The sequence below is a fragment of the Bactrocera oleae genome, chromosome 6 (assembly GCF_042242935.1).
Source record: "Bactrocera oleae isolate idBacOlea1 chromosome 6, idBacOlea1, whole genome shotgun sequence".
NCBI classification, from domain to species: domain Eukaryota; kingdom Metazoa; phylum Arthropoda; class Insecta; order Diptera; family Tephritidae; genus Bactrocera; species Bactrocera oleae.
The window spans coordinates 61,976,114-62,002,564 of record NC_091540.1 but is presented as its reverse complement, the minus strand read 5'-3'; the positions used below and the strand labels follow the sequence as shown (position 1 = coordinate 62,002,564).

Below are 26,451 nucleotides of genomic sequence, written 5' to 3'. Positions count from 1 at the left end.
ATTAATTATTTAGAATTAGTTCAATAAATATATAAAACTAAATATACATATATAAATTATATTTTGTTGGACTTTCTACAATTAAATATATTTCCATAAGATATACGTCCCTCCAGAAGCTGCTCATTTGTTGAAACTATTTCGAATCATTATAGCATATAACTACCATATGTATATATACAAATGATAGATCAAAATTAAAATCGTTTTTTCTTTTTTTTTTTTTTTTTGTTATACCATACCATATAAATTTTATTAAAACTCAGCTGCCTTCGGAAATATAATAAAATTTGAATGATAAGCTGATTTTATATCACAGATCACTATGGTAAGAGGTTCTCGAATTCTCTAAAACGAGGTTGCCACATAGTTTGTTCTTGATGTTAAAGAAAGTTAAAGAACTCCGAACAAGAACGAGAATCAAACCTTCCAATTCACTATTTTGTTCGATCAATAAAAAATGATTATTGCTTATGTGTGAAGGCTATCATTGCCTCTTACTTTTTGTTTATAAAAATTATTTGTATCATGAAATTAATTATTTTTAGCGTTTAAAATTGCCGTTTTTTTTTTGTGTGTGTTATACCGAAGAGAGCGATAATAGCTTAGTGAGCTGGCGCTGTTCATTTATTAATTTTATACATAATAAATAAATAATTATAAAATGATAGGGTACTCATTTCAATTGGTGTTCTTAAAACCTCCTCATAATGAAAATCTTTATGCTAGACCCTTATTGAAATTTATGAAGTTGCTAAACATTTTCAAAAATTATTAATGTATTACTATTAATTTATTTTCTTATATTACATATTGTACTATATTTATATGTATGTAAATAGATATTAATAACACTCATGCATACATATGTATGTACACATTTTAATATTCATTATAAAGTACATGTACTCTATATAACATATAATATGTATGTATAATTAGAGACATACATACATTTGCATGGCTTTTTCATTTTCATTTATTAATTATTGCATTTTATTTCATTTTTTTTCTCATATACATTAATTATTTTTTACCCATTTCCTCGAGTCACTGTCATAACCTACCCCATTTTTCTTCTTTTCTCTTCTTTCTACCCCACCCAACCAACTTTCTGTTGCGTGCGCGTGTTTATCTGTTCTTACAGCTTTTAAGAACCAAGCGATCGGCGGATATTGCGCTAATAACTGTAAGAATTTCATATTCTTCATCATTATATTCGCCGTTTGTGTGTTTATGCATTCAACGTCGGAAGTGGGCAGCATGTTGTTGGTGATGCGTTGCACACATCCAAATGGTAAGTAAAACTAAGACAAATTAAATAGTTTCTTAAATATTTAATCATTTTATTTAAACATAAATTTTTTCGAAAATAAATTTTGAGAGTTCATATTTTTGTTCTTGTAGTTGAAAATAAATGCCATAAAGAGTTTCAGGAAATTCTGCTGAGATCACAGTCCATTACCCGTTATTAATCCGAATACGTACCTTTTACATAGACTCAACTGCCGTTAGAACGGATAATTTTATATAAATGTATATGAGGGTGGTGCCAATATGCAGAAATAAAATTTGTGCATTTTCATTTTCGAAAACCCAAATTTTTATACTCAACAACTGTAAACGAAAATACATATACAATACTTGTATGTCCATATTTTATAACGTTAAAGTGTATCAGAAAGAAATTAATATTAAAAAAAAAATTATTCAAAACCGAATCTGCTTAAGCCTGAAAGTTCAATATTAAACGTATTTAAATGAAAGTTATTTTGACATTTAAGGGGTCCCCCTAAGACGTATTCAACATGTACTGAATATTTTTATAAATACTAATAGGGGTTATGGGTCTAGTATAAGATTTACTCAAAAATATTAAAGATGTTAAAATTAATTTGTATATAACAATTATTTTTTTAAAATCATCAAATTAAAAAAAAAATATGTTGGACATTAATTTCCCGTAATATTCTCAATTCTCTAGACAATGTGAGGTTAAGTATGAAGATATGTAATGCCTCGAGTGTGTGTAATGCCTAGTTATAAAACCTAAAATTTATCGCATATATTATTGTTGACAATTGAGTTTCAGGTTATCTTTCGTACAACATTATGCTTATTTAATTATAAATTCTATTATTGCTTCATAATTCAAATATTTTGCTTGTAAATTATAATTTCATAATTTCATCCATATATAATATTACAGACAAAGCCATGGCTATGGGCATCATACAGTCGGCGATTGGATTATTCGGTAACGTTCCTTGTCCAATTATATATGGCGCAGTGGTCGATTCGGCGTGTCTGCTTTGGAAAACGGTGTGCGGCAAGCATGGAGCCTGCTCGCTGTACGATTCGGACACGTTTAGACATTATTTCTTGGGTAAGAAAATATTCGTAATAAATTAAAAACAAAATGGAATTTTACTTAACAAAAGGGTTAATCTTGATTATTCTTTTTGGCTACCCAACTATTCGCTACTTGTCAATAGATTTAGACTATAAAAAGGCCATTCGGAAAATTTTAAAAAGGCTTTGTTTAAAATATCTATCAAATTTGACCCGGACTAACAAAAAACATATTTTCACGTATTTTAATGCAAAACTTTATTATCGCTGTCAAAAATGTTCCTACGCCAATACAAGCATGCCAATCAGGGTGGCAAATAATGCACTAAACAAATAATTGAATTAACAGTTGAACTATAACTTTTTTTTATTTTGTATAAATTAAAAAATTCGCAACCCCGTTGCCAATTAATCCTATGGGATTGGATTTTACAACAGTTATAAGTCTCGGCTGTGATAATCCTTCAGTGGCTTTAGCGAATTTTGTTGTTTTTTTTATCTTTCGGCACATTTTTTAGCACCATTCACTAGATTGTTCGACAGTTTCGACGTCATATTTATAAACCCACGTCTCGTCACCAGTAATGATGCGTTTGATAAATGTAGAATACTCAACTATGTTGCCAAGCATCACTTTTCTGATTTTTTACTACTCGTTGTCGTTTTTGCAAGCGATTCAGGTCTTTTGGTACGAGTTTACCATTGACATGCTTCATACCCAAAACATTAACCAAAATGTGTTAAGTTGATCCATAAGAGATATTGAGATCCTCTATTATCTCTCTGATGCCAATACAACGATTTTCAAACAATGTTCATTAACTTTTTCGATGTGGTAGCCATTAACAGGGGTGGATGGACGACAATTTTGGCCAAAAATAAGATGTATGATCTACAATAAGTACTCGCATTTCTGCAACAAATCTAAAATCTTTTTTAACCTTTATTGCAAGTCGAATTCCCTTTGTGCAAAAAAAAAAAATTAATTAATTAACACTTAATAATTTTTTATCTCTACAGGTATTACCGCCGGCATAATGTTCCTGGCATTCATAATGGATTTGGTGGTGTGGAGCAAGGCGCATCGCATCGACATAACGCCCGAAGACGGCAGTGAACCGCACGGCAAACAGACAGTCGCAGAGACGGAGTGCAAAAAGTCAATGGTAGCGCCGGATACGAGCGTCTGAACAGCACTTCGTTGCTAAGGCGTGGCGACATATCTTATGTAGCTGAAAGAACAAAAACAAAAATAACAAAACAAAAAACATTTGAATAAGTGTCTTTATAGCCTTGTTACAAACAAAACAAAAAGTTTCAAAACGGTATTCAGTTAAAGATATAGAAAATGAGTTGAGCAACTGGATGAGCATATACATACATACATATGTAATATGAAAAGTGAACATGACGCACAATGTGTCCAAAACAAAGGCACGCGAGAAATGCAAAGCAGAATGTGTGTGTGTGTGCGTCACATGCTTTGATAGAATTTGACGACGAAGGAATGCGATTTTGCATTTATTGTTGATAGTTGATTTATTGGTTAGTTTAGTTAAAGTTTAGTTAATGACAGTTTAGTTATAAGCAGCAAAAACTATGAAAAGAGGAAAAACAAAAACAAAAGAGAGCGCGACGATTGAATACTAATGATATGCATGCACAAGGATTAGAATGTGTGACTAAGCATAAATAAAAAAAAATTAAAATTAAAAAATTTTAAACTAAATACATACATATATAGACGGCAGAGAAATTAAAAAATAATTATAATTGGGTGTTTCCACGTGCTTATGTAGATTATATGTAACAACTCTGTATAGCCACATATAAAATTGATTTTTTTTTTACTAATTTTTAAAAAAAATATTGTGACTTCAATTAACATATGTTGTATATATGTGCATACATACATGCATAGTATATGTATGTAGGTATATGCGCAAAACTACTTGTAAATTTATGTTTAAAGTTATGCTGCTTGCATTTTCAAATTTAAATGTTAAGAACATGTATATACATATGTATGTAACCGCGTACCATATAGTGAACACTTATTAATATGTCAACATTTAAACAAAATAAATCTCAGTTATAGACTAAAAAATATTATAGACTAAAAATATATTTAACGAAAAAAAAACAAAACTAAATATTTATGCATTAACAAATACATACATATGTATGAATGTGTGCACGTTTCTAAAAACGAAAAAAAATATAATGAAAAAAACTACAGCGTAAGAAAAATGGAAGCAGGGAACACAAACATATGTATGTATGTGCATGTGTAAATTTCAATTAATTTGTAGTGGATATACTTTGCAGTAAACAAATTAAATGGCATAAAAATTTACATAATTCTTATATATGACAAATGTATGTATGTATGTATGCGCTGTAAGCGATATTATACCGATATCAATAGAAATTTTCTGAAAGTAAAACTTAAAAAAGTAAAAGTAATTTTCCTACACATGCATACATACATACATATATACATATGTATATGGTTATGTGCATATTTGCTTAGTGTACTTTATATTATACATCATATATCGACTGCAGTCTGCTGTATTAGTCGAGGCAGTGCATTAAGTTAAGCACTCGTATATGGTAGCATATATTATTGCATAACACAAAACACACATACACATAGAACCACTCCTATACATACCTACACTATATTTTATTTCATACGTTATTAATTTCTATTTAGTAATATAAAATGTATAGAATTTTAATGTAATGCAACCTATCTGTGGTAGTTAAATTTTAGTTACAATTTAATATACATATACACATACATATACCATATACACATAATTTTAAATGTAAGTTGAAAATAAAAATAAAGTAAAACAATTAAAAAAAATAAATAAAACTATAGTTTAATATATAATATACATAGTCTTGCGGTAAATATACAATATACATATATGTATATTCCTACATTAAGGGTCACAGCCTAAAAAAACGGCAACTTTTTGGTATTAAATCAAACTACTTTATCAATTGTTTTAAAATTTTTAAGGTATATTTAAACATATTTTAAGAACGCACAGTAAGATTTTTATAGGAAAAAATTTGAAATTTTTGTAGTTGCCGACAAAATCAAGTTCTTGTATGGAAAATTTTGTTTTTTGAAAACGTATCTTCCTGAAATTTGGCATGGATCATAGTTTAAGCCCACGATACAATCTCCGAACCAATTGTTCATATCGGACTACATGTAGTTTTCAACAAACTGATCGTTAAACATCAAGATCTTGTATGGAAAACTTTTGTATATGACGAGATATCTTCACGAAATTCGGTATAGGTTATTACCTAAGGTAACGGTACAATCTCCAAAGAAATTTATCAGATCGGACCACTATAGCATATATCTGCCATACAGACTGACCGATCAAAATCAAGTTCTTGTGTGGAAACTATTTTGCCTAGGACATAAGCTGGCGCAATGAAATAGATAAAGAAAAGCAACCGAAATTGTTTGACAAACGTGTCGCTACAACAACAAAATATCACAAAAGCTGCGGCTTTCACAAAATGCAACCATCGCATTTTCTATGAAGTATTTAGCCCTCTTCATTCCACTCCCAATCCAGTTCACATCTATTTAAATACATAACAAACCAGTTTTATTTGCTAATTAATTACATACATTTTTCATTTTCATCAAAATACACATTTAAATGCTTTTTTTAACGTACAGTTATGTTATCTTTTTTCAACCAAAGATTTTTTGCGCAATACGTTTTCAATGCACATACAGTTTTTTTTTCAAATAATTCAACAGTCTTCGATAAAATGTTATTTGGTCTATTGTTATCGAATCGAAAGATACACGAAATGCACTTGCTACTCGCAAAGCAAGCTAACAAAAAATTGAGTAATCTAACAGTGTTAACATTATTATATTCAACAGTACGAAAATTAAGTATGTAACTTTTTTTGTGATTGTTAGTCCTTCATAAAGAACGAAACCAAAAGACAAAAGGCAAAAAAAGAAAGTTGCTATTAGCATCAGCTCTCGGACGCCCACACCTTGAAGGTACGATCGAACGACGCCGTTACAATATGTTGCGAGTCGGGTGAGATGTCCACGGCCATTATTTTGCCATCATGTCCCAATAAAGTTTTTAATGGCTGCCAAGTTTTATTCGACCAAATTTTCGTGGTGCAATCATAAGAGGATGTAACCAAAAAACTACCACCATCTCGCTGGTATTTAACATCTGATATAAGGTTCGTATGTGCAGGAATCGTATAAACTGGCTGTCGACGGCGTAAGTCCCAAATTTTGCAAGTATTGTCCTGTGAGCCAGTAGCAATATGAAATCCATTTGGCGAGAAATCAACGCCAAAAATAGAACCAAGATGACCTTCGAGAAACATTACGCAACGGCCTGCCAAAAAAAGTTCAAATAACTTATTTTATCAAAATTTTATGAGAAAAGTAAAAAATAATCAAACCTGTTCTTAGATCCCATACACGTCCGAATGCGTCAATTCCACCTGTTACTATGACACTGCCATCTATTTGAAAGCTAAGACTATGAACTGCTTTGGCATGCCCTTCTTGATGCAAAACTTCGGTTTTTTGTTCCAAATCCCATAGGCGCCAGGAGGAATCATAACAAGCTGTTGCCAGAAAACGGCCGGATGGATGAAACCCTAATTTAGAAACTCTATGTGGCATATGCCCGGTTATGTCTGCTAAAGATTCTTCCGAATTAAAGCCCCATAACTTCACTGCTCCATCATGACCGCCAGAAGCCATTGCTACAACATTTTTATCATCTTGCGTCACGCCTGGCCGGAATGCTACACCACCAACATAACTTGCATGTCCGCGAAGTGTTAATAGAAGCTTACAATCTGGTACTGTCCACACTTTGCACAATCCGGACCATGATGATGTCATAATCAATTTAGAGTCTTCGCTAAATGCTACACCACTTACTGGACGCGTATCTCCCACTTGACTGCATTGCGGCGCTAATGCATGTAAACGCTTTTGCAGCTCTACTAATCGGCCTGCACGTGTCGCACTTGGCACATCTAATAGAGAACGCGCATGTTCCAGGCGAGTTTTAGCTCTTGGCAAGGAGTAATCTGCAATACATATTCTTGCCACCCGTAAAGCTTCCGGTCCTTCGTGATACCATGTTGTTTCTTGTTCTTTCTGAAGTTGCTTTCGCTCTTCCTCTTCGGTTTGCTTTTGCTTAATCGCATTCTCCCCTAAGCTAGCTAACAACTCTTTTAAACGGCGCCGCCTTTCTGCTGGACCCTCCCCAAAGTAGCATATCGGCTCATTTAGCTGTCGCAAATTAGCTTTTATTTCGGCGTCATCAGTTGAAACGTTTATTTGACGTGCACGTTTTTTGCGTTCAAATTCTTTTAGCAGCGCTTCCTTGTCTTTCGCTACTTCTGTTTCCAAGTCGAAATAGTCATCATCGATCTTATTAGCTAAAGCACCAGAAGTCGGTGGTAACGTAGGCGCCGTTGGTTTCTTCACCTCCTCATAATCTTCATCAGATTCGATATCTTCGAGTTGATTGGTAACAACACCACTTGAAGTGGCAGCAGTTACTGTGGAGCTTGCCCCCGCAACAGCAGCTGTCTGGCGCTTTCTCTCTACTTCTTCCAGAGAACCGTAGTGCAGTGTGCGTTGCCTTTTAACATACTGAATGTCCTCATCATCGGACATATTACTTATCAATTTTTAAATAAAATAACTGAATTAAACGTTCTAAACTTAATTTATACGGAAATTGAACATAAATCAGAAAATACACAATCCCACCAATTTTACTAACTTGCCGGCGTTTCAAATAGTATTGCTAGTAAACTATCGCTATTATCGATGTTTCGAAAATACTTAAACTCTATCGATAGTTAGTTCTGATATTATTTAAATATGTGAACTGATATCTATTGGATATTGACAATATCGGAGAAATCACATTGATTGATTGCTATTAACTGCGATAACAAAGAACCATATTTTGAAAACAAGTTAAAACAATATGACAAATTGCAAAATAAAAATAATAATTTTTTGAGTTTTATAGACCTCTTATAGTTTGTGCTGGCAGTAATGTTAATTGCTCTCTATATACAAGACGTTGGCAACCCTAGTAAATTCGCGCAACCTCACGTTGACCCTTTCCCACACCTGTTATTGAGTTATAAGCTAGAAAGAGATCGCGACTCAGGTCACGAAAGTTGAAACTTCATTTTAAGTTTTTTTGTTCCCTGAAAAAATTATACTAGACAAGAAGGAAAAAAGAGAAAAGTTAGTGAAAGAATATTTTAATTGCGGAAAAAATAGTATTTTTCAGTTTGAAAAGTCGCCAAATTAAAGACAAATAAGTGTAATCTATTTTTAGTGTTTTTATCAGAGGTATGTTGTATATATTAGCTAAAATAAAAAAGACTTTTCCAGACACAAAATAACGTGCGAAAAGCTGCTAAAAAACGGTGAATGATACATTGAATGCCAAACGACTACTTCAATATTCCGCTTTTTTTTATTAATCGATATAATTTGCACAGTTCGCAAATTATTACTACATATTGTAAAATTTTTGCGTTAGATTATATACATATATACAATATAAAATAGGAGTGTATATTTCGTCTGCCAAGTGGTCGCACCCGTGTGTGCCCTTAGCTGATACGCGCATGACACCAGCGCGCACCCTTTAGCGAACCTTTATTTTTTATTCATTGCTAAATTTTAATTCTTACAGGTATTTCACCCCTTACAAGAAAACAAAGCAAGACAAGATGACGTGGGAACCGCAAGCCGAAGGTTTACAGCAAATAATTACAATCCTCAAGCAGTCTCAGTCTCCGGACACTGCCACTCAAATGGCAGTTCAACTGGTAAGTTACAAAGTCTGTTATAGAAATATTTGTATGTGAAAAGTAATTTTGGTATATTAATTATATTTACTACATTGTTTATGCGATTTTTTAATTTATAGAAACTGGAGGAATTGAATCAGTATCCCGATTTCAATAATTATCTTATCTATGTTTTAACTAAACTCAAAACGGAAGAGGAGCCAACACGCTCTCTAAGCGGTCTAATTTTGAAAAATAATATACGAATGCATGGAAATAACTTGCAGCCTGAAATTGTCGAATATATAAAGCATGAATGTTTACAAGCTATTGGTGATCCCTCACCGCTAATACGTGCTACTGTTGGTATATTAATAACGACTATCGCCAGCAATGGCGGTCTGCAAAATTGGCCTCAACTACTACCCTCCCTATGCGATATGCTAGATTCACAAGATTACAATGTGTGTGAAGGTGCTTTCAGTGCATTACAGAAAATATGCGAAGACTCGGCTGAAATACTTGATTCGGCAGCACTCAATCGACCATTAAACGTTATGATACCGAAATTCCTGCAGTATTTCAGTCACAATAGTCCAAAGATTCGCTCACATGCCATAGCTTGTATAAATCAATTTATTGTAAATCGATCACAAGCTTTGATGCTCCACATAGACACCTTCATTGAAAGTTTATTTAACCTATCTTCTGATGAGGATCACGAGGTAAGAAAGAATGTATGCCATGGGTTGGTTATGTTGTTGGAAGTGCGCATGGATCGTTTGTTGCCGCATATGCCACAAATTATTGAGGTGAGTAAATAAATAATTGCCAAACATTTTATAATAGTTTTAAAAAATTTGAAGCAAATGTTTGCACTTCATATATACCTTCCTACTATTGTAATAAGTATATTTTCTATATTAATTTAAATCTTAACTTTTAGTATATGTTGATACGTACTCAAGACCCAGATGAAGGTGTGGCCCTTGAAGCTTCGGAATTCTGGTTATCTCTTGCTGAGCAGAATATTTGCAAGGAAGTGTTGGCGCCATATTTGGGACAACTGGCACCTGTGTTGGTACGCGGAATGCGGTATTCTGAAATTGATATTATCCTATTAAAAGGAAATGTTGAAGAGGATGATATGGTGCCGGATCGAGAGGAGGACATACGTCCCAGATTCCATAAATCTCGTACGCATACAATCAAATCCGGTGAAACAGGTGTTGATGATGATGATGAAGACGACGTGCTAGATGACGATAGTTCCCTCTCTGAATGGAATTTACGAAAATGTAGTGCAGCCGCACTGGACGTATTAGCAAATGTCTTCCGCGAAGAATGTCTACCCATTGTTTTGCCTATCCTCAAGGATACTCTGTTTCACCAGGAATGGGTTATCAAGGAGAGTGGTGTATTGGCATTAGGCGCAATTGCCGAAGGTTGCATGCAAGGAATGATACCGCATCTGCCCGAACTGATACCCTATTTGATCAGTTGTTTGTCAGATAAAAAAGCGCTAGTTCGTTCCATCACTTGTTGGACATTATCACGCTATGCTAATTGGGTTGTAAATCAGCCACATGATCAATATTTAAAACCATTAATGGAAGAATTGCTTAAGCGTATTCTAGATTCCAACAAGCGCGTACAAGAGGCAGCCTGCTCTGCATTCGCTACACTTGAGGAAGAGGCTTGTACTGAACTGGTGCCATATTTAGAATATATATTGAAAACGCTAGTGTTCGCCTTTTCGAAATATCAGCATAAAAACTTGCTTATTCTATATGATGCAGTTGGCACGCTAGCCGATTCGGTTGGCCACCATCTGAATAAACCACAATATATTGACATTTTGATGCCACCATTAATAGAGAAGTGGAATTTACTTAAGGATGATGATAAGGATTTGTTTCCTCTATTGGAGTGTTTGTCAAGTATCGCCACCGCATTGCAGTCAGGATTCTTACCTTATTGCGAACCAGTTTACCAACGTTGCATATCGCTGATAGAACAAACACTGAATCAGGATATGGTGAGTTTAAGTGTACAACTTGTTAAAAAAAAACATATGTATATATATATTTTATAGGCTTGTAAAACAAATCCTGGTTTCGAGCATCCCGATAAGGAGCGCATGATTGTTGCATTAGATTTGCTATCAGGTTTGGCTGAAGGTTTAGATGGACATATTGAATCTTTAGTCGTCAAGAGTAATATAATGCAATTGCTCTATCAATGTATGCAAGATGTGCTGCCAGAGGTAAGTATTACAAAACATATGTACTCTACATTTGTAGATATATATTTATATGATTTCATGTGCTTTTTTTTATTTCGTTCTTCAGGTGCGACAATCATCGTTTGCCTTATTGGGCGACTTGACAAAAGCCTGTTTTCAACATGTGCATCCATTCATGTCCGAATTCTTTCCGATTTTGGGTCAAAATCTAAATCCTGATTACATTTCTGTATGTAATAATGCTACCTGGGCAATTGGTGAAATATGCATGAAACTAGGTTTGTTCAAAACTTAGCATCTTTTTTTTTTTTATTAATCCCATTTGTATAACTGCAATTAATGAATTTTAGGTGAGGAAACTCGACAGTACATACATCTCGTACTCAACGAATTGTTCGTGATTATAAACAGACCAAATACACCAAAAACGCTGCTCGAAAATACAGGTATGTAATTGATAAGTTGGAACTTTTATCTACAACTTTAGCTATTGTTGGTCGCATTTTTTATATACGCCTCAATTCAACTGTAACTATCTGCTCTAATAACATTTGTGAGTGCATGGCTGTTCCATGTCCGTATATACTACAACTAATACATAAAAGCACTGCGCTCTTTCACACATAGTTTGGGAACAGTTGCACATTTTAATATCACCATAGTTAAAGAAAGTCTGGAAAATTTAAGTACAAGCGTATATTCGCTCTATTACTTTATGTACGCAGATACGCAGAGTCTTATTTCATTGTCATATTTTACCGCCTCAGTAGCAGTCGTATATACTAGGTATACCAAACAGACCTGAATTTTTACCCTATTAAAAACTGTTAACACATTTTATTGCTACAACACCAAAAAAATTTAATAATAAAAAAGTATACCTATGACTTAAAGTTAGATCATTTATTACGAATGTTGCCTATTCATCACACTTCATGGCATATTTTGTACTAAACGTCAGCTAGATCAGTATGTAAATCGATAAATATATAAAAAAATAATATCGATTCATTTCAACAGTAGTTTGTTAGAAAGAAATGATTCACCGCATTTCGGTTCAGGTTCCAATCAAAAACAAAATGTATACTGGCTAACATCTAACAAGTGTTTAGCTTTATTTAACTTATTATGTTGAACGAATTGTTTACAATTGTATGTATCAATTTCGATTGCACTCAATTATCTAAATCTAAAGTGTTTGTCACATGATGTTATTTCGTTTTTTTTTATTAAGTTCATTTGCCTTATGATACATGTAAGTAAGTTGTAATTCTCTTCAAAAATGTATATACATACATACAATACATATTTACGTGTAACTTAGCAGTCATTGCATTACATACATTGTATTCTTTAAGCATTGATGGTTTCAGTTGAATAGCAAAGTTTATATTTACAAAGTTAATTAACACCTGTATTAATATTGATTTAAAAACAAACAAACAAAAAAAAAAAAGATTTATGTAACTTATTTGTATAATTGTTAAACGCATATGTAATATAATTTATGATTTTCATTTATTTCTGTTTTTTCTGTTTTTTAGCAATAACAATCGGTCGTCTAGGTTATGTGTGCCCAGTTGAAGTGGCTCCTTATTTGCCAGAATTTGTACGACAGTGGTGTGTAACACTTTATATATGATTTCTATATGTTATACGATTAATTTAATTAAACCACCAACCCTGGAAAATCAATCACCCTACTACTACTATTACTTGAGCACTTCCCCATTCCCACTTAAAATTGATAATCCAATTGCTTTTTTTTAAACAAGTAATAATGAAGCAAAGTAATCCACCACACATTGCATTTACATATGTATAATTTTACATGTAATATAAAATATTTACATTTTGTACTTAATTATAATTTGCCAAGAAAAGCGTAAGTGTTTTTTCGTTTTACGTTTGTATACAAAAAAAAAATTGCTAATTATGGCTGTACTGCTGGTAGTTAAATTAAAATAATTCGGTTCATTTGATAATGACATATTTACGTGTAATTCACAATTGCATATTCATTATCTATCTATTCACACACAGGTGTACATCTCTGCGTCATATAAGAGATAATGATGAGAAGGATTCAGCATTTCGAGGAATGTGTCACATGATTACAGTGAATCCCGGTGGCGTAGTGCCAGATTTCATATTCTTCTGCGATGCAGTGGCTTCATGGGTGAATCCGCCACAAGACTTGCATCAAATGATACAAAAGGTAACAGTTGTTGTTATACATGCATATTACGGTATCCGTTATTTTCCATGTTGATTTTGTTTTTTTTTAGCAAACGACCCTTGAAATTTTATTTATTTGCCCTAAAAACAAAACTCTTATTTCTAATTTAACCCGTGCTTAAATCACTTTACTTTTCCCATTTTTTGCAATAAATTTTGTTATCTCCAAAACAAATAAACCTGCAACTTTGAAAAAATTATATTCTAATACAGAATTTTTCGCTCTACATAAAATTCCATTAAAAATTATGCGCAATTAAACTTATGCATCAAGTGTACTATTGTTTTTGTTGTTGTTGGCGGGAATTCGAGTTTACAGTCCTTGGCCGGTTAAAAATCCGGGTCCGTTCCGGTTACGTAGACTCGCTTGTCGTGGAAGCGACATTAAGTGTACTGTATTCGAACAGTACACCATGTCGTATGAGCGACACATAATGTATAAATTACTTCTATGAATGCTCAGATCATTTCATATATAAAAATAGCTGCATATAACTTTTAAAAGAGTGGTTTAACGTAAAAAATCACTAAGACCTTCTTTGCAGAGCAGAAAATTTTGTATTAGAATACCACTTCTTCAAAGTTGTACTTTTACTTCCTTAATGCAAAATAACAAAAAATCACATGTTATAAAAATGGGTAAAGTAAAATGATTTAGGTACGTTTCAAACTGAAAATAAAGAGCTTCTTTACGTTAGATCCTTGTTCAGAGGGCGTTTGCAAAAAAGAAATCAGCTTAGAAAATAAGGGACACCCCAATACACATAAATACACAAAACCACTAAAGTCACCTTTTTTACGTTTGTTTTCGTGCTTTATGTTCTTTTTTTTATTTTATTTGTTATTATTATTGATTTTGTTTTGTTTTTTACAGATATTGCATGGCTTCAAAACCCAGGTGGGTGAAGAAAATTGGCGTCGTTTCGTCGATCAATTCCCGCCAAATCTTTCCGAGCGTCTGGGCGCTATGTACAACATTTAAAGAGCAAATGTGTACTGAACATTGGGGGAATTGCTTGAAACTGGAGCAGGAGTAGAGAAAACACATAAAAGCTACCAAATTGGTACAAGACACATGAGTAGCCAAACAAAAAGGTACCGGGAAAAAAGTCAAAAAAGGGAATGGAGTTGGGGAAAAAACTACAATAGAAACGGAATCGGCTTACTGGTTAATACAACATTGCCTACTGTATCACACCAGGCAATATGGAAAGAGAAGAATTTACAAAAGCGTTTGCTTGTTATGCAGCAACAATAGATGGTTTAAAATTTTTGTCAGTCGTAAGTCCTCTTTCTCTTATATATATATATATATACATATATGTGAAAGTTGCGATATTGAGGTACTATTTTAAGAGTACACAAATCCTTTATTATAACTATATGATGCTAATCGCCATTACGCAAAAAAAAGTATTTCAATAATAAATACGTTTGAGATCGTAAATTGAAAAGCAGCAAATGTAAGAGGTTTAAGCTTGAAGAAAAGTAAAAAGAAAAAAAAAACACATTAGAAGGCAAAAATGTTTCAATCAAAACTTTTTCCTCAACTTTAACACAAATCTTACACAATCATACTAATCACAACTAATAAAATAAACAGAAAATTTTTATTGAAGAACAAAATATATATTTGTGAGCATAAATAACTTCGTATGAAAACTAACATTTATTAACATAAGCATAAAATATATCTCTTATACATACATACTTACATAATATGTATATAAAAAACAAAAATTTAGTACGACCTTATTAAAAACATTTAAATCCATCGAAACATTGAATCGTAAAATTATCATATGAAAGAAAATAGAATTCAATGTTAAAAGTTGTGTGGAAATTTTCATTTGGTTTTTAACGTATGTACTTGATTATGCTTTGAACCTTACAAATAGGCACAAACTATTTAGTAATATGCGCTAAAATTTACTAAAACATATGTTAGTAATATTATATTATTATTTTGTATATTTTTTTTTCACTACACCACTAATTTCACATTGCGTAGGATTTTCGTAGCTTAAAAAATCTTTAAAAATTGTAGGGAAAATAATTTATTTATTAATATTTCGGTCAATTTTTTGATCGACTTGAAAATACGTACATAATAATTGAAAACAAACATCCGTTCGTTTGTTCGGGTCATCGTGTCGTCGCGTCGCGTATACAAAACACTGTCGTGATATACTTAATTATTATATAATTACTAAATAAAGTACTGAATGAAAGGGTAAAGTCATTTGTGAAAATTGCATGCGAAATATACATACATGTTTAAATAGCTTATTTCTTTTTATTACTATTATTTTTATTCTATTTTTTTTATTCTATTTTTTTTTATCATTTATTTTATTCATTTTTTTAACTATTTTTTTACAATAATTTTTTTTTGTTAATTATCGACCAGAAGACTGAAATTTAATATATTATATATTCTCACATTAAAGACATATTGTTAATGCATTTATATTTTGTTTACAGTAATTTTCGTTTTTAAACTATAAAACTTATCAACATAAGAAGTATTTGTTCCAAAGTGTAGGTGGGTGTTGCACCGATTTCGATTTACTTGCACAAAGAATGAGCAATAAAAAAGCATTATATTTGGGCAATAACTTGAATTAATTACATCAAGAGAGAGAAAGAGAGAGAGAGAGAGAGACAGTTTTCGAAGCAGAAGTAAATCAATTAAGATCCTTTTAACAATTTTGGGTGTGTTGTCCTGCATACATGCTAATATTTCTTGTGTTTTTAAGTTTATATATATAATTGTAATTAATTTTATGAAAGCTGATTGATTATAAGCATATTAAATTAAAAAATTATGTTTACTGAAAAAAATTTTTTTTTGTTGGATATTAATTTTTTTCTAAGCAATGTTGTGCGGTTAAAATTTAGATCCAAAAAAATATTAAAAAAGTCTAATTTCTTTAATTCAATCATTTTATACATATGTGAATTTATTTCTTGCCTACTGTCATTTTTTACACATGCCTTTCAAACTCTTTCATTCGTATTGAAACATTAGCCGCGCGCGTTTCGGGTTTTATCGGTTTCGCGTTTCGCGTTTTAATCGTCGTTCGTTCGTTATATATTTCGCTCGGTTATTAACTCTTCGTCCATGGAGTATGCACGTGCATACTCCCAACTCGTCGTTGATTCGGTCGTATATCGGTTTTAGTGTTCATCCGGTTCTATAAGACTTACAACTAACGGTGCGCATTCAAATAAAATGTATGTTAACAATAGAAATGTATCACTTAAAAAAACTTAATTTTATAATGGCAATAGTATTATTATAAAAATATTTAAGTTTATTTAGTAAAATTATTAATACTAAAATATGCAATTGAAGCCAGTAATAAATTTTTTTATTTATTATTAATTCGTTTATTATATGAAATGAAGGTTTAACGGCAAACTGCAGTTAGTTTATATGAAAGAACTGTGTTGTTATACACAATTTAATTTAAATTAAATTTTTTTTTTTTAATAACTATTAACTTTGTTTAGTTTTCAATTTGTTTTTTAAACTTTCTAATTTTTTTTTTAATCTTTTATCATAAAGAAATTAATTCTAAAATTTTAACAAATCTAGCCTACCTAAAAATTGTAATGAATACTTTGAAGACTTTTAGTAATTAGAATTTTGTGAAGATATTAACTGAAAACTTAAAAATGCATATGAAAAACTGCAAACAAACTTAAAAATATATATATATTTATTTTTTTATGAGTATAAACTTAATTGTAAAATAGTGTTGAAAAACAGAACAAAAAACATAAAACTGAAAATGTGGTAATATATTAACTAATAAATAGTAACGTTGAATGGGGGAATAGAAATAGGTCTAATCACATAAGTCGCGTTATAATAAAAAATACTCGTTCGTCGTCGCGTTAATAACTGATATTTAAGGATCTCCGCCCCCGGATCCCAATATAAGAGAATTGCTACTAAAAATAATATAATGTAATAAAATACTAATATTTCAAAAAGTAAGAAAAAAGAAGTCGTGCTTTGTTAGAGAAGGAATTTTGTGTTTAATTGTTGGTTTCAAAATTAAAAAGCATTATAAATGAGCTATTTTGTAATGTTGTAGCATGTCACAAATTGGAATGTATGAGTGCCAAATTTGCTTAAGTATAGGTATGTTTGTAGAGCTTAGTTTTAAACCAAAGCCAAGCTTATATTTATGACTGTTGTCTTCAACGTGTCCACTATTTTGTTTTATGTTTTGTTCCAGCACACTTTGGTTAACGTTAAAAACAAATTACAAAATTCTCTCTTATACTCCTTATGCTCTCTAAGTTTAAAATATACATTAAATTTCACTGTCACTTACCTCCTTGGACAGAGCACGTACTTAACAAAACAAAACGAAATTTTTGGGCATTTAATTTTAATGACAATATAATTTACAATAACAAAAAAAAAGAAAACAACAAAGTCTGGCATAAACCTAAACATAATCACACTGCTAAACAGGGCTGTCTCAAACGTAATAGCGCTAATGATGCTGGGGAAAACATCCACAAAAAAGTATTAAAAATTAAATGTACCAAAAATATTAACAAAAGCAAAAACAAAAAAAAAACAACAGCAAACAACTACTAATTCTTAACTTAAACAAAAATTAATATAATATAACAAAATAAAACGCAAATAATCGTGATTTCGTATGTACCTAAGCCAAATTCATCGCGGAATTTGGTCGCGTTCGCGTATATATCTCGGGTGATTTTAACTTAACGGATAAGTAAAATAAACAACAAAAAAAAATTATAATTCAAATGATAGGATTATTTGAAGACAAACCATAAAAATTTATGAATTATAAGTGAAAAATGCAAGCAAAGTGAAACAAAACCTTAAAAAAAAATTCAAGCGTATATAGGGAAATTTTCAATTTTAAGTACATACTCTTATATTAAAGGTATTTATTTCATGTATTATTACTAATGCATAAAAACTGAATGAAACTCTTAGTGTAATTGAAAAATATATGTTTGTGGCCACTCATTAGACACGTAAAAAAATAAGTTTTTTTATTTAGTTTCTTCTATGTTGTATACAACTGAATATCAATATTCTAGAAAAACAAAAAAAAACACACAACAAGGCTGAGCACGCAACGCAGCCTATAAATACATACATAAATACATATGAGTAACAAAACAGTTATTTGAATATATTGACAAAAAAAAAAAACACAGATTGAACAATCAATAAATATTCATATCTAATATGTATATTTCAATATAATTACAATAATTGGAAAAATCGTAAATGAAACACTAAACTTATGTTCATAAATACATGCATACGTACATATACATATGCAGCAACCATAAAAGTATGAACTATTTGGAACATTTACTTGCAAATTAAGCGACTAAGATAATAGAAATATTTTCACGTCCTGTTCTAAATATGATTGTAATTGTTCCTAATTGTTTACTTTTGTATACACATGCAATACTATAATACACGTACATACTTAAATACATATACTATATATACTACTATCCGAATTTAAAGTAAAAACATTAAACATTTGCTAAAGCATACATATTTGAAATATATCATATAAATATTGTATAAATACTTACATACATATTCTATCTAGAACTACGCCCAAAAACAAACATACCGTTACATATGTAAGTGTGGAATAATGCCAAACGTTTTTAAATGGTTTGAATGAAGCTCAGATTTAAGAAAACAATTAATTTTTTAATTCCAAATATTTAAAAAAAATTTTTTTTTTTTTAAATTTATTTTTATACAAATTTTTACAACTTTTCCGCTTGAAGTTGAAGAAAAATACGAAAAAAGTAACAATTTAAAAATAGTGCGCAACTGCAGTTATTTCAAGCGCTTAAATCTGCTAAAAACCTGAATAATATGTGTAATTAAATTTTTTAACACATTTCTTAACGGAAGAATTTTCAAAAAGAAATTTTTAGTAAGCAATAGTAGTTCCAACGACAACATTATGCGTTATTTTTTATTATTAATAAACTTTAAAAGTAGTCTAATTTGGATTTTAAAAGCCGAACAATTTTTTTTTTATAATTTATATTTTTTTTCAATCAAAGTATATTATTGAAATATCTTAAGACCAGTTTTTCAATTACTTAATTTGTTGTCATTTAGTTTCAGGCAATATTTAGAGTTCTCAATTTCCGTTAAGTTTTATATGCATGCAACTAAATATTCAATACAAACACTTATCCATACATGAATACTTAAAAGTAGCATATAAATGAATATAACACAAAATATATATAGATATATAATAGATATAGTTGTATATGTGTATGCTTTAAGGTAATATAAAATATAAAACCTTAAACAGTAAAACTGAAACGTGTTTTATTTAGTCACAGAAAAGTTATATTTTTCGAATGTAAAATCATCGAACAGCAAGCCAACTTTTCATTTTACAACAAAAATCGGCTATACATAAGCGTAATGGATTTAGAATTGCGTCCTGTCAAGAAGTGTCACCACAGCTGCACTTTATTTCATGCTGTCACAACAACAATAAGATAATCTCTAGTGGAACGACCTGAACGGACTCCATATAAGAACTTTTTTTTATCCTTCAGTTCGTTTGGCAGCTATACGAGTATGCTATAGTGGTCCGACCCGAAAAATTTGTTCAGAGATTATAGAGTTGTCTTGAACCATAATCCGTACTAAATTTCGTAAAGATATCACGTCAATAAAAGAATTTTACATACAAGTACTGTATTCAGATGGTTCCGTTTGTTTGACAGCTATACGAGGTATGTTCAAAAGATAAGGTGAATTTTAAAATTTAGCGGGCTACGTACATTTGATTATCGATTTTTTTTTGTTATGTTGGTACACTCGTCTCGAGCATATGTTCACAGTTTCAGCTATATAGCATATTTATTTTGTTTGTGAGATGCATAAAAAAAAGTTAGATGTGTTCGACAATTTCTTGCTGTCAAAAAGAATTATTAAAAGAATTTGTATTCAATTTTATGTAAAAAATGGAATTAAGTGCTCAAAAACACTTGAAAGTTTGACAATGGCATAACATATGGTTATGGTATGTTATGGTGAGTGTACTCTGAGTCAAAAAAATGTTTACAAATGGTAGAAGCTTTTCAAATAATGTAGAGGAGATGTAAATGGCGACGTTCGCGCTGGACGCCCCAGCACATCAACACAACCATGAAAATGTTGAGAAAGTGCAGAAAATTGTTATGGAGAATCGTCGAACACCAACAAAACCGTCACATGAGCATCGCTTAGGAATTGTAGATTGACGTCAACGGCAATCCAGATCTGCTTAAAAGCGTCATAACGAGTGACGAATCATGGGTATATGGTTATGACATCGAAACCAAAGTCCAATTGTACCGATGGAAGAGCCTAGGAGAGACAAGGCCACAAAAACAAAAACTGCGAAAGCTCAAGGGCATACCAAAAAATTAATATCAGAACTGCTTCGAGGTTTGGAAAAAACGCTTGGAAAAAACGCTGGCACAAGCGTATTATATCTGAGGGCTGACTACTTTGAAGGAGACAAAATATAAATTGATGATTAAATAAATATTTTTTCGAGAAAAATGAAAATTCACCTTATTTTTTGAACAGACCTCGTATGCTAGAGTGGTTCCGAGCAGCTTCTTTTGGAGAAAAGAACTTGGGCGTGTGTAGGATTCGTGGATACTTCTCATTGTAATAATACTTGGTTTTATGCTGATACCCTTGTGAATTAAAAAAAATCAATTTTTTTTATACATGTATATATATCTAATGTACATATATTTGAAAATATTCTACAAAAATTTGAAGTTGATCCGAAAAATAGTTTCGAAATTACGAGCGTATTTGTAAGAATTTTTTAACTTAGTGTAATCGGCTCCTAAAACTTTAACACGTTTTCCTCGAAACGTTGTTTTCAGATTCGGCTAGAAAACTTTTACGACCTTCTAAAATATATTTATCAGGTATTAATTTTTGATAATAATTTCGGGTATTCAAGCCATTCTGAAGTTTAATTTTTTCACAAAACACTACTTTTTTTGGAAAGCCGCCGTTTGGGCCAAAAACAAAATTTTAACTAGCCCTTCGAATATTATCTGTATCATCGATTGTAATAATACAATTTTTGGTTTTTAGATTTGAGATAATTTTAAGTAGAAAAATCTTCCCCACTAGCGTACCTTTTTTCGGATGTCCTCCTGGAGATCGGTTACGTAATCAAGGTAATCCAGAAATTTTCAAAACGAATCGCACTTAATCCAATTTATTATATAATACTATAATATGTTATTATATTATTATACTATAATATAGTACGTATGTATGTATGTGCAGATGTATGAATTTCAGTGAGAGAGAGCTCTTATATTGAGCATGTGGTTTAGATTAAAATTTTGTAATCTATGCTAACTTCATAATTGAGTTTTCAAGGCAGTTTGTCCCGCATATAGAAAATGTACTTGCAAATTGTTTGGCGGGAATTAAGATGCATATCATATGTGCATATATTTGTAAAAATAAGCAAACAAATTTATTTAAGCACACCGGCCACTCGCTCAACGCGCTCTCAGCGTAACAACAAAACTCACAGCCCATCCATTCACCAAAACTCCATAGGGGTGAAGTCTCGCATTAGCATTTGTTCCCCACTTTAGTAGCAGTTGAGTCTTCGACGCGTGGCATTGTTTACTCGCTGGCGCGTCAATTTGAAGTTTATTTACACAATGTGTACAAATTAAACGATAATAGCAGTCTGAAGAAAGGCTTTAGCTGATTGCAATTATAATTGTTTGTTATTAAGAAAAACATTTACATAATAAATATATACAATATACAACATATATATCATCTGTATATGTATGTATGTGTAATTTAAGTAAAATATGTAATTTTATTGAAGCCGAACTGCTGGCATAACAACTTGGGTGACTTGAAAAAAAACTTGATAAGCAACAAAGAAGATAAGTGATACAGTAACAAAAATACAAATATACATACAAACGCAGCGTTATAGGTATATGTATTGTTATGTGTTTATAAATGCATATAGATGCTATCAATTTAATTTAAAGTAGACAATCAAAGTACTATCCATTGAGGTGCCGTTGTAGCTGAAATTATTTTATTATTCTCTATTGGAATCGCGAAAAATCTACGATTTATAAGTGTCAATGTGAAAATAGTTTACTTTTAATCACTTAATATGGTTCATATAGCTACTTTGGATGTGGGCACCACAACGGTGCGTTGCTTTATTACAAATGATAACTGTGAGGTTCTGGGCACCGCCACTGAAAGGGTATGTAAATAAGTAATGCATTCGATTTTGCACTTGTTTTATAATAACAAACACCAGAATTTATGTACATAAATATGTATGTGGAATAGTTTGTAGGCAGAGATACTTACATATATTAAAATTGTTTAACTACGTTTGTGTACACAGGTTGATTTGTTAAACCCTCAACCGGGCTACTTTGAAATCGAACCAGAGTCGCTGTGGGCAAAGATCGTCGCGGTAATTAATAATGCAGTGAGACGTAAGTGTAGCTTTCAAATGTGAATTTAATTACTAGTAAATATATAATGAATATATTCATATAACTAAATTGTAAATATACATCGATACATAAGTACACACATACATACATACCATATATGTACACATTAAAAAAATTATGATAAAAAACGTTAACTTCGGCTGCTGTAATAAATAACCTCTGCAAGTCCATTGGTTATAGCATAAAAGGGTATAAAAAGATATTTAACTTAACTTCGATAGATCGGTTTGTAAGACAGTTATATGCTATAGTAATCCGATCTGAACAATATGTTCGAAGATTTTAGCGCTACCTTGGAAAATAATCTAAGCCAAATTATGTAAAGATATCTTGTCAAATAAAAAAAGTTTTCCATACAAGGAATTGAATTGGATCGGTCAGTCTGTATGAAAGCTGTAGTGATCCGTTCTGAACAATTTGTTCATAGGTATATTGTAGTATTTACTTCAACAAAAATGTATGCCAAATTTCGTGAAAATAATTTCTTAAAAAAAACCAGATTTCCATATATGCTATTATGCGTATAAAAATTTCATAGGGTCTCCTTAGGGGTATTATAAACTTCGTGGCAAACTTAATATCGCCTGTTCTGGGTACAAAAATATTAGCAGAAAAAAATTAATTAGTTCAGTTCAAGCCGAAATGAAATGGAGAAAGATACGTTGTTGTACTATATATTGCTGATTTTACTATCCGTCAATTTAATCCAAACCAAACATTAACACTCTACAAATAAATAATATTCTACTGGTAAAAAGTTTTAGGGACTATCAATATACTATAAAAAATCCCCATTACTCTCGGCCAAATACCCTATTAAAAAGGGTTCTTGTAAATTATTTGTAATTATTCTTATATATTGTACGAAAATTAATGAATAATAATACAAATTATTTCTTGATTACACTTTGATCTCACAGAAGCCCATTTAAAGCCCTCCGACATTAATTCATTTGGCTTGTCGACACAACGCTGCACATTCCTTACTTGGAATCATGAGACTCAAGAGTACTATAGTAACTTCATTACGTGGAAGGATTTACGAGCAAATGCTTTGGTGGACCAATGGAATGCTGGACTTGTGATTAAGACATTAAATACAGTTTCCTATGCACTCTATTTGATAACGCGAAGCAATCGATTTTTGGCGGCGAGCGTTTTGAAAATGATGAATTCACAGGTAATAAAACCAGTGATATACTAGCTAAACTTATTTAGTAAATACTTGTATGTGTGCAACAACACCTAGAAGATGTTGCTTAGTTCTTTATTGGAATATGAGGTCTTTTGGAAAGCTTCGAACTCTTTTAGAGATAAAGCCTTTATGTCATTAAATATTCCAAAAACTATCACTAAAGAATAGGGATTTATGAAGCCGATGGAAAATAACAACGTTCAGGCGGCTGTCGGGTCTACGTAACCGGAATGGACGTGGATTTTTATCAGACGAAGGACTGTCATCTCGGCAGCATACCTCCTAATTACTTCAGGAATGTTTTCGGTCGAAACAGAAACACGCTAAATAAGAAGTCCATTATTGCTGCTATCACATTTAGAATTCAAAATATATTTAAACAACTTGACTTTAATTTAAGCTAGACTCAACATTTCTGACTTTTACAACTTGTTTAGGTCACAACAAGACTTCTACATGAGGTACAGACCAACACACGACTTCGGGAAGCACTGCGTCGCAAAGAAGCACGAGTGGAACTATTGGATTCCTGGATACTCTATAAATTGCGGTTAGAAAAACTTGTGAACTTCAATTAATAATGATTTCTAAAATTTGCTTTTGATCAATGTTTTGTAGATCGGGTAATGGCTTACAAACAAATATCGATCATATCAGCGATATAACTTCAGCAACAGCCACGGCTCTATTTGACCCATTTACGCTTTGCTGGACGCCGCTTGCAAAGTTTCTCTCCGGAATTGAGGTTATTTTTATCAATATATATTGTACATATATTCTCTCAAACTTTCCCAAACTCATGACTCAGTGACCCTCTACTTTTTTATAAATTATGAAATATGGATTTTATTCTATTTTATGTACGTTTGTGTTTCAGTCTGCGTTGCTTCCTAAAGTTGTGGACAATGGCTACAACGGTTTTGGCCATATACATCCAAGTGCCTTAGGAACCGAATGGAATAACACCTGCATATCTATAAGCGCCTCCATCAGTGATCAAACGGCCGCCATGTGGGGCTCACAATGTTTTGAACGCGGTGATGTAAAGATAACATTGGGCACGGGCGCTTTTCTCAATCTAATCACTGGCAGTAATTGTCATGCCTCCGTAATGGGTTTGTATCCGTTGGTCGCTTGGCAATTCAGTGATGCAAAAGAAGAAGCCCGCACAGTTTACTGCGTTGAGGGTGCATCACACGACATCGGTACTGTTATAGAATGGGCAAAGCAATGTGGTCTTTTTAACGATCCAATGGAAACTTCAGATATTGCTCAAACAGTTCCAGATACGAATGGTGTTTATTTTATACCTGCCTTCAGCGGTTTGGGAGTGAGTTTTAGCGTTTTGTTAGTTATGTGTTATTGATAAATAATGGATATTCTTCCAGCCTCCTATAAATAATCCAACAGCGGCAACGGGTTTTATTGGTATTACATTGTCTACGACGCGTGCCCATTTGGTGCGTGCCATATTGGAGAGTATTGTTTTCCGTACCGTGCAATTATGTGAAACTGCGAAAGCGGAAAGCAAATACAATTTGAAACTTCTGAGGTAAACATATATACATAATACTTAAAACTTTCTTATAAATTCATGCTTCATTCTCTTTTATGGGCTGTCACTTGCTACTTCAGAGTCGATGGCGGCGTATCACGTAACGACTTTGTTTGTCAACTTTTAGCGGATGCTACAGGAATATGCGTTGAGCGCGCAACCTCAATTGAATCCAGTATATTGGGCGCGACCTACATGGCTGGATATAATATAGGTCTATGGAATAGTTTTGCCAATCTACATAAACTTCGTCAAATCGAACACACTTTTGAACCACAACCGCAATATCACTTGGCGATTAGAGAACGTATGAGAGATTGGATGAAGGCGATAAAACGTTTTGAAAATTGGTATTAAAAATTAAAAATAAATTGCAGCAGCCAAGAGAAATGTTAAATTTATTTTTACTAAAGACTA

At 31.9% G+C, this 26,451-nt stretch overlaps 4 protein-coding genes across 9 annotated transcripts in view; 3 read left to right on the top strand and 1 right to left on the bottom strand.

The window, feature by feature from the left end:
- Oatp74D (Organic anion transporting polypeptide 74D) overlaps positions 1–3,978 on the top strand; it is a 94,169-nt gene extending 90,191 nt beyond the window's left edge. For all 6 annotated transcript variants that reach the window (XM_014229666.3, XM_036364781.2, XM_036364778.2 and 3 more), the window contains 3 exons: positions 1,148–1,297; positions 2,210–2,386; positions 3,373–3,978. In XM_014229666.3, coding sequence (XP_014085141.3) covers positions 1,148–1,297; positions 2,210–2,386; positions 3,373–3,542 — 497 coding nt within the window. In that variant the 3' untranslated portion in view covers positions 3,543–3,978. The remainder of the gene's footprint in view (positions 1–1,147; positions 1,298–2,209; positions 2,387–3,372) is intronic.
- A 1,995-nt stretch (positions 3,979–5,973) lies between these two features.
- On the bottom strand, positions 5,974–8,202 carry U4-U6-60K (U4-U6 small nuclear riboprotein factor 60K). Its single transcript, XM_014248290.3, has 2 exons — positions 6,832–8,202; positions 5,974–6,764 (listed from the first exon to the last, which is right to left on the bottom strand). The coding sequence occupies exons 1-2, from the start codon at positions 8,066–8,068 to the stop codon at positions 6,382–6,384; spliced, it is 1,620 nt and encodes a 539-aa protein (XP_014103765.3). The 5' UTR covers positions 8,069–8,202; the 3' UTR covers positions 5,974–6,381.
- Positions 8,203–8,604: 402 nt separating this feature from the next.
- Positions 8,605–20,063, top strand: LOC106614110 (transportin-1). The gene is made up of 10 exons (XM_014229655.3): positions 8,605–8,764; positions 9,114–9,249; positions 9,351–10,022; positions 10,157–11,248; positions 11,306–11,476; positions 11,562–11,733; positions 11,806–11,901; positions 13,000–13,075; positions 13,499–13,673; positions 14,568–20,063. Exons 2-10 carry the CDS (start codon positions 9,151–9,153, stop codon positions 14,673–14,675), a joined length of 2,661 nt encoding a protein of 886 aa, XP_014085130.1. The 5' UTR covers positions 8,605–8,764; positions 9,114–9,150; the 3' UTR covers positions 14,676–20,063.
- A 2,304-nt stretch (positions 20,064–22,367) lies between these two features.
- On the top strand, positions 22,368–26,424 carry LOC106627955 (glycerol kinase 5). Its single transcript, XM_036364789.2, has 9 exons — positions 22,368–22,511; positions 22,624–23,022; positions 23,170–23,263; positions 24,205–24,464; positions 24,917–25,029; positions 25,098–25,224; positions 25,357–25,809; positions 25,868–26,031; positions 26,115–26,424. The coding sequence occupies exons 2-9, from the start codon at positions 22,927–22,929 to the stop codon at positions 26,389–26,391; spliced, it is 1,584 nt and encodes a 527-aa protein (XP_036220682.2). The 5' UTR covers positions 22,368–22,511; positions 22,624–22,926; the 3' UTR covers positions 26,392–26,424.
- The last annotated feature ends 27 nt before the right edge of the window (positions 26,425–26,451 follow it).

Coding starts and splice junctions, on each gene's coding strand:
- U4-U6-60K (XM_014248290.3), bottom strand. CDS start 8,068: ATGTCCGATGATGAGGACATTCAGTATGTTAAAAGGCAACGCACACTG. Junction 6,765..6,831: donor TGTATGGGATCTAAGAACAG/GTTTGATTATTT, acceptor TTTTTTTGGCAG/GCCGTTGCGTAATGTTTCTC.
- LOC106614110 (XM_014229655.3), top strand. CDS start 9,151: ATGACGTGGGAACCGCAAGCCGAAGGTTTACAGCAAATAATTACAATC. Junction 11,249..11,305: donor AAACACTGAATCAGGATATG/GTGAGTTTAAGT, acceptor TATATTTTATAG/GCTTGTAAAACAAATCCTGG. Junction 11,477..11,561: donor TGCAAGATGTGCTGCCAGAG/GTAAGTATTACA, acceptor TTCGTTCTTCAG/GTGCGACAATCATCGTTTGC.
- LOC106627955 (XM_036364789.2), top strand. CDS start 22,927: ATGGTTCATATAGCTACTTTGGATGTGGGCACCACAACGGTGCGTTGC. Junction 23,264..24,204: donor AATTAATAATGCAGTGAGAC/GTAAGTGTAGCT, acceptor TTGATCTCACAG/AAGCCCATTTAAAGCCCTCC. Junction 25,225..25,356: donor AGTTTCTCTCCGGAATTGAG/GTTATTTTTATC, acceptor TTTGTGTTTCAG/TCTGCGTTGCTTCCTAAAGT.